Below are 8,208 nucleotides of genomic sequence, written 5' to 3'. Positions count from 1 at the left end.
ATCAGTCCCATCTGTTCAGGACTAATATTGTTGGAGAGGAAAAAGAGCCATTTAAGAGAATTTCACTGTGGTTCTCTCTGTCCTCCGTGTCCAAGACTTAGAATAATTGCGTTATAACTATGTTTTCTCTCACTCCCTGCCCGGCTCAGAAATCCTATTCATCAAAGTATCATCCAATAAAACTATCACACACAGCCATGTTACTCCCATTTTATTAATTAACAGAATCTCCTCCCAGCACTCCCCACAGCTCCTGCATCTGCTCTTCTTGTTCTTCTCTGCCCTTGTTGTCTTTACAGACGTGGTGTTTTCTTTAAAAGAAACTGCCACAGTGTCACCATCTTGACTTAAAAACAGGAGTCAGTCAACTGACTCAGTACGCCTTCCCGCATCTCTTGTACTGCTGGTTTAAGAAAAGGACAAGTGTAGTCCCAGTAAAGGGCTTTTCTCTCTGGAAAGCTGAGACTTTCTCTTTCTCTCCCGTGTCTGTGTCTGTGTTTGTGTGTTTATTTATTATAAAACAAGTGATGATTTTATTAGTGCAGCACAGCATATTCTGTACACTGTCCATTAGCGAAAATAAACAACTATACTGTCATTTCTCCCCCTCTTGTCATATGTTCTAATGTGGGTATTTCATTGGATCATTGCATTTAGATTAAGCAACACTTGGAAGAGTGTGTTTTACACAGACCACCATTAGCATTTCTGACTTCTCCCCTCTGCAAATTACTACTATGAGCACAGCAATGCTAAGTATATCCCTCACTTTGACCAGTGTTTACATGCAGCACTTCGCAGTTAAAAGACGAGCGCCGTTGAACATACGTAACTTAATGCAAACATGTACCCATCAACATATTTTTGTTGCATTCTTTGCATTTTTTTGTTCCAGCGGTGTAAACGGGATGACGACAAGCAAAAAGACCACTAATGTGTATAATCCTTGGTGTTTTAATTTGGGGTTTGTTTTTGTGATGTAACTGCCAGAGATGATGTGTGGACAGGCTTAACACGAGACCTGAGACACTGGACAACTTACATCATCTGAAAATACATCTGTCACTCACATTTTTTTGTTTTTACAGCAGCTCTGGACAATTTGAAAGCCGGTTCGCCTCCTCCTTCATGTGATGTATGGACTAGTTAACTGAACATGGAGGAGGGGATGTCTAAACCTTGACTCTGACCCTGAAAGTTGTTTATAAAGCCATTGCTCCTTGCCCTTGAAGACAGTTTCTAAACATTTGCCAACCACATGTCACACAAATAATATCTGTAAAACCGCAGTGTCAGAACCTTGTAATGTTTTCCATATTATCTCGCCTTGTGCAAAACCCACTGATGTATCCATTTCATTGCTTATTAGACAGGCTACTTAGTGTACAGTATATCCCTTCATCACAAGCAGGGGTGTAAGCAGGAAGGTAATGAGACTCAGCACAGGAAAGGTGAGGTAAAGGATGGATTTGAGGATGTAAACATTACATATGGCACCTATTTAGGTTTTAAGTTGAGAAAATGTTAAAGGCCACTCATCGTCTTTATGAACGAAGAGCATTTTTTGTCTGAAAAATTTGAAAACTTGTGTGTTTGTGGAAAACGAGACGACCCAAGATATAACAAATCAACACTTCCCACATTAGTCCTTTGAGAAAAATTCATACTCCTGGCGACTTCCATGTGTTTCATCTCAGAGGCACTTGAACTTTACCTCCTCCATTAATCTCTCCAGCCACCCTCCCCCCTTTCTCTGTACTCCTCCCTCCCTCCTCCCTCTCCCCAGCTCCCTACCAAACTCCCCTCCGTCAGCACAACTCTTTATTTTCTCTTACTACAACAGTGGCAATAGAGTGCTGTCAGCCTGACCGTCCATCCCCTCTGAAGCAGGCTTTACCCCCCTGGCTGCCCTGCCTCTGCTGCTAACCCGCTTTCCAAAGGGCAGGAAGGCCCATCTCTGGCCCAGTGCCTGATGGGCTCCGACAGCAGTGTGTTCTGGGATTACGCCCGCTGAAAAGGGGGGCATTCCAGCACCGGCAGCCTTTGTCACAGCACGGCCACTGTTTGCTTTTGACAAGACAGCTGTTCAAAGCCCTCCCGGCCCCCACGGATGGCGTGAAGGGAAAGAACCTAGGGGTGACTTCCGTTTATTGGTGGTGTCGGTGGACGTGCGGTGCCACCTCCACCTGAGATCCCTTCAGCAGCATAGTTATCCGTAGTCCCAGTTTGTGCATCTTAATCACATTGTTTTTACATGATTCCATTTGAGTCACAAAAGCAAGTAAAACACTTAACAAACTTGAGACTTTTCCATCCTGCAGCTACAAAAATATTCCCTCCAACTGGGTGCATCTCCTTGATTTATCTGTACGACTCATTGCTTTGTCTACTGGAACATCCTTGATCCTCTCCAGATGTGTAGATGATGCTGTGATTACCTGCCACTCTGTGTTTCCATCTACCTTGTTTACTTGTTTGTTTGTGTGTACACCACATGTGCAATAGGAGGAGTCACATTTTCTGTGTTAAAGTGAAAGGTTGTAGCTTGGAATTATCTGCCCTATACACCCCTTCACCACCACTGCCATCTGCGTCCACCCACAACTCAAACACAGCCCGATACATTCATTTACTGATCAATTAATGGACTCTCCCTACATGAAATATGTTTTTTGGACACTGTTGATAGTGCTAATCAGATAATGTCCTAACCAGTAGCCTCCCATTCAAATCACTGCCTATTGTTGAGAGAGTTTGTTGGTGGTTGTGCAGCATTCAACCAAGCCAAATAAAAATAAAATAAATAAAATATTAAATACCTACAAACACATGCTTGAGAACTTGCAAAAACACCTTCTAGTTCAGACATGCAGGGGCCTCTCTCAGCTTGGGGCCCTGGGTAGTTGGTACCCCATTTTCCCCTCTGTGTTGCCCCAGTGTTGTATATTTATGTGTTTTTGGGAAGTGTGTACTGTAATTAGCAAGTCATCCTAATGAGGGCCTCTGTAGGAGCAGCTGGTCCAACACAGAGGAATGATAATGAATAGACACCTCGACATGAGGACCCGAGCCACACACAGCAGCACAGCTGGTACACAACAGAGCCACACGCATCCTATGATGATCATATTAAAAAAACAAAAAAACAATCATCAGTCATCTTGTTTTTAAGGACTGATCATCATTACCAGACAGAATATTTCACAGCATTTGGTGTATTGTAATTGCAGTAAAATATGAACTATATGAAATGTGAGCTTTGGCTAAAACTAAATTCACTTAATAATTTCTATTTTGATGTTTGAGACTTTTCTTTGAGAAGAGCGTACAGAGTTTTGAAATATATGTAAGAAGTTTTCCACAGTACTCGGATTGTAAAATGGCACCTATTCTACTTTCAAGTAAAAATATCACAATGCATAAAAAGATACTGTGTTAACATACGCAATACATACATCTTCCTGCAGGAGCTCATTCAAATTCCACCCTAGAAATTTGGCATCACCTTGTGGTGATTTTGACTTCCTGCTCCATTTTAACAGAAACAATGTATAAAAGACTTGAAACTCCCCTTATAACTGTTTTTATTTGGGTATGTGGTTTAGATTAGAATACATGATATAAATGGCAAAAATTAAACCTTGTGATAAATCCTCATTTATCTAATTTCTGATAATTTTATTAGAATAACATTTTGTTTTGGTTCATCTACTCATTAAAGTATCCCAGGTAAGATATATACGATTATGGCCAAAGAGATATTCCTTCGGTTTAAAGTGTTTATAGTCAAAGGGAGCTTGTTCACATTGTTTATGCTGTACAACCATTCACTCAAACACATTCTGTGGCATTCAACACAATGTTTTTCAATATAAACCATTCATATAAAGCTAGGGAACATCACATGAAAAGACTTCAAAAAAATATGTCACAGAATCAAACAAAGTGAAGCATCTCACGGTCAGATGAACCAGTGGAGAAAGAATCATGGCACAAAACCAAAAGCTCGTCTACTGTACATACAATGTATATGTAAGGCAAAAGTGACTTGAGCTGCACATCCAAAGTCTTTTTGTACATATGTGGAAGCAGGTCCAGGAGTTCACACCGACATATGAATCATACAAACAAAACATTCCAGTTTTAGACAGATGCCATGTTCTTGTCCATTTACAAATTATTAATTCAATGCGCTTCCTCATTTGTCAAACCATTCATCAGTTTTGCCCGACTGATGACCAAAACTCTTTGTCTTTGACGATCCAGAAAAACTGATCAAACTGATACTCCAATCACCCAAACCAATGCAAATTCAACAGACTACATTCAGACAGAAGTGCAGTGGGGCTTGATGGAGAAAAGGAGCAGACAGAGTCCCTTACATCTAATACACAGACATGGAATAGAGTCTTCCCTTCAAAGCACATAAATCAGTGAGGTGGCTGGGGGAAAGCTGTGCGTAAATCTAAAACAGAAATTACCTTTCAGTCATTCAAGAAGAAAACAATATGGATAAAATGTGTTCACTTGCTTATCTGCCAGTTACATGTTTCAATCCATAAAAATCAAAGAACACAGTTTATTCAACAGAGGCCAGGATAGAGAGCCACGTGAGAGGATGACCTGGTGACATTGTTTGTCTCTTCTCCATAAGGTCAGTCCAAGTGTTTGTTTTATTTGAGGTTTTTAATCTGTTGGTTTGTGTTGTGGATCTTGAGGTCCATCTTGTCCACTTTATTCAGCAGAGAATCAAGGGAGTCGTCCTGGTCGTCAATCTCAGACTGGAGACCAAGTCCAAGGTTCTTCAGTCTACTCAAGCCATCGCACATCTCATCTAGGTAATTCACAAAGGACATTAGACATTACTTAAACTGTGGATTAGCAGATAATACCTTTTTAAAAACATAATCACACATAACATTTTACACCTAACACAGAATATACAGTACACTGTTATTTTAGATTCTCCAATGGATATTCTATGGTTATACTTTTGAAAGAATAAAACATTTCATTGTAAAGGTGTCTTGAGGTAAGGTGAATTGCATTTATTTTGTCATACAAAAATGTTAATTACAATACCTAGCAAAATCAATAGAATTATCATTTAAACATTACCAAAAGCTTTAATGTCATCTCCTTGTGCCTTTCTTGTGACTGCATTGTACTGTATTATAATCAAGTAGAAATACAAGAGAATTTGACAGAAATGTTTTTTTTTTACCTAAATTTTTGTCGAGGGTCTGGTGAGCGTCCCTGAGGTGTCTGTTCTGAGAGTATCCATTCTGTCTAGATGAGCTGTCATCTATTGATGCAGAAGCTCCAAATCCTGGAACATTGAAATGAGAAATGATGGCAGCCAGTCTGTGGTATGGTTATGCCATACTGAGGTTCTTGTGCAAACTCTTACCTCCTGTATCCAACTTTCTTAGGTTGGGGTGGCTGGCTTGGTACTTATCTTCATGTTCTCTGCTGTGGGACATGGCGTTCTGTAATCTGAGGAATCAGATAAGCATTGTTCAACCATTTAGTGAAAGACAGTCAATGACGAGAAGCTGGAAATAGCTACAGCAAAAATGTTATGGTAGCATTACTCAAACACTAATTCTAAGTCATCTTTATAATGGCTTTGTTGTAAAATATGATCTCCAACCTGGCTCAAGAAATCTCAAATACATAGAATCGATCCGTATGTGAAGCAGAGCCCTGTCCGGTGTTGTCATATTAAACACAACCGTGTCTGTCTGGCTGTGACTTACTCTTCATTAGACTTTGTCTCACACTCTAGGTAAGAGGTTACCCTTACAACTGGAAGAAATATACCAATATCAAGGGTATACTAAAGGAATAGAGACTATAAAATATCTGCCAGGGGAGATGAGCTGGTACAGAGAGTTGTGTCTGCCATAATTCACAGAGTCTGCTACATAACTGACTGTTAAAAAAAGGTTTGGAGAGGAAGATACTGCCCATTTCCTGTCAACTTAGGAGGGTGAAGTACTGCTACACCTGAGCCTGAGGCCTTTCTATTGTTGACCCAACATACTGAGTTAGAGAGCAAAGGACAAACAAAGTATATTTGAGCAGTTGGTGTTAGGAGTACTCTACATTGCAACATAAAATTTTTATCATGTTAAATACCTGTCACTGGCCTGGTAGGCCTTTGGCTGCTCAGGTGGTGGCTTTGTCTCTGGCTTGCCCTTGAAGTAATTGACAAGGCCGCCCCACACACTCTTGATACCGTTTATATGCTTCTGGCTGGTTTTCAGGTCCTGATCCATGTTGTCCAACATCTTATCTGTCCTCTTTAGAACCTCACCCTGTCGCATCAGCTCCTACAACGACAGAGAGAGGAGAATGAGAGAAACTATTATTTTCACAATTATTTTTGTTGACTGTCACCCTCTCAGAGACAAGGAAATTCTTGTGTGCCAAAGTAAAGCTGATTGTGTAATTTCCCCCCGGGGATCAATAAAGTATTTCTGATTAGTTGGGACATACCTCTGCAGTTTCTACACCCATCTTCTCTGATTCAAAGATGAGGCCGAGGGAACGGTGACTGCTGTCCACAGCAGACTGAGCTGTACGCATCACTTCCTGCTGGAGGTACTTCTGCCTCCTCTCTGCTTCACTCATCCCACTGTCACTGGGGTCGTCATCAAACCCCCTGCTTTTAGGCTTAAAATCTTCCTCATCATCATCATCTGCAAACGGGTTGTGGGATTTAGGGTAGGCCATCTGTGGAGCAGACAGACAGTGTTTTGACAAAATAATCTTAACTCAACGTCTAATAGCCTTTTCCAGAGCTTTCAACTGTATCTCATGATCTTCATCTTCAAGCGATGCCAAGATACTATTTCTGGAACAAAATTAAACTATTAGCTAGTTTTAATAATCATTAACTTTACTGATTTGTTGATCAAACATTCTTAATACAGCCTCGCAAATGTCAAGAGTTGCTTTTCATATTATATCATTACAAATGAAAAAGTAGGTCAGTAGTTTGGGTTGTCAGGTAAGAAATACTACCACTTACTTTATTTTTGGGCTCTGGAAGCTTGCATTAATCAGCTTTTTACATTTCACAGACTATCTGGTTAGCAAACTACTAAGTTAATGAATAACGTTAAAGAATGCATAACATAAGTTAACTAACGCTAACGTTATATCAATTGGTAAAAATAATGCTTTGTTGTATCTCTACAATAAACAATTTTACGGATCATATGAGAATCAGCTGAAATGTTGATTCGGCAAATGGTATTCCAACTTTGAGAGAAATGAACTCTAGCTTTAGCCTGTTAGCTTCAGCTAGCTACAACTTCCACACAATACAACTAGTTTTGAGCAATGGAGAAAGTCTGTCAAAATGTTTGACACTATCTGCCACTACAACTACTGGGTTGTATTAGCGGAAAGTAATTAACATTATTGCTACAATATCTAATTATACTTGTGTTTCGAGTGTTAGTTCAAAGCTAGCTAACTGGTGTTGGCTAGCTAGTCAACCGTTAGCTAGTTAATTAACGAGGATTGACAGCTATTTAACCAAATAACCACACCCATAAGCCAAGACAAGACGGCGCTGTGCAAACATTGTCGTTTCCTTCTCTTAGAACAGATTATATCTAAAATAAAACTATAAAGATCATAGATACAACCAGATTAACTGACAAACCTCAGATCGTTGGAACTGTAGACGTTGTTGTTGCTCTGTCAGCTGACTGTTAGCAACTGAACACTTCCTGTAACTTTGGTGACGTTGCTGCTTGTTATCGCAACGGCTAATCCTGCGTAAAAAACCCGCATACGGTCATACTCACCCGTTAAAGAAAAGCAAATAAATATGACACTAGACGACAATGTGTTTTGCTTCACTTGTCACTTAAGTTCAAATAGTATTTGTATGGTTAAATACAATGCCACTACTGTACTGCCAGCTCTCGTCAGGATTGTCCCTGCTGAGTTACCGTACTGCGGCTTTGCCAGCGCCAGCTGCCGCTGTTTGCCTGTTTCCTATCCTCGCTGAATTGGGCTCGTTTGATGTAGGGGTAAACATGTCTGTAATGGGAGGTGGTACTAGAGGCTTTTATTTCAACACAGTTCTGTCGCTGGCCCGCTCTTTAGCTACTCATCGTCCCGCACCGGTCGAAAAGGTGAGAAAAGAGAAAACCGAGTGAGCACCAAAAGACACATTTGTATTAATTA

The 8,208-nt window shown here is 40.3% G+C and overlaps 1 protein-coding gene across 1 annotated transcript; it reads right to left on the bottom strand.

The window, feature by feature from the left end:
* Positions 1-3,459: 3,459 nt before the first annotated feature.
* Positions 3,460-7,717, bottom strand: snap29 (synaptosome associated protein 29). The gene is made up of 6 exons (XM_070904530.1): positions 7,679-7,717; positions 6,502-6,738; positions 6,142-6,335; positions 5,411-5,496; positions 5,225-5,329; positions 3,460-4,834 (listed from the first exon to the last, which is right to left on the bottom strand). Exons 2-6 carry the CDS (start codon positions 6,736-6,738, stop codon positions 4,674-4,676), a joined length of 783 nt encoding a protein of 260 aa, XP_070760631.1. The 5' UTR covers positions 7,679-7,717; the 3' UTR covers positions 3,460-4,673.
* Positions 7,718-8,208: the final 491 nt, after the last annotated feature.

This window comes from Enoplosus armatus, chromosome 4, assembly GCF_043641665.1.
Source record: "Enoplosus armatus isolate fEnoArm2 chromosome 4, fEnoArm2.hap1, whole genome shotgun sequence".
In the NCBI taxonomy this organism is placed as follows: Eukaryota; Metazoa; Chordata; class Actinopteri; order Centrarchiformes; family Enoplosidae; genus Enoplosus; species Enoplosus armatus.
Note: the sequence above shows the minus strand (reverse complement) of the source record. Positions and strands in the feature narration are given on the sequence as shown.

Coding starts and splice junctions, on each gene's coding strand:
- snap29 (XM_070904530.1), bottom strand. CDS start 6,738: ATGGCCTACCCTAAATCCCACAACCCGTTTGCAGATGATGATGATGAG. Junction 6,336..6,501: donor TGGGTGTAGAAACTGCAGAG/GTATGTCCCAAC, acceptor CTGTCGTTGTAG/GAGCTGATGCGACAGGGTGA. Junction 5,497..6,141: donor GCCTACCAGGCCAGTGACAG/GTATTTAACATG, acceptor CTGATTCCTCAG/ATTACAGAACGCCATGTCCC.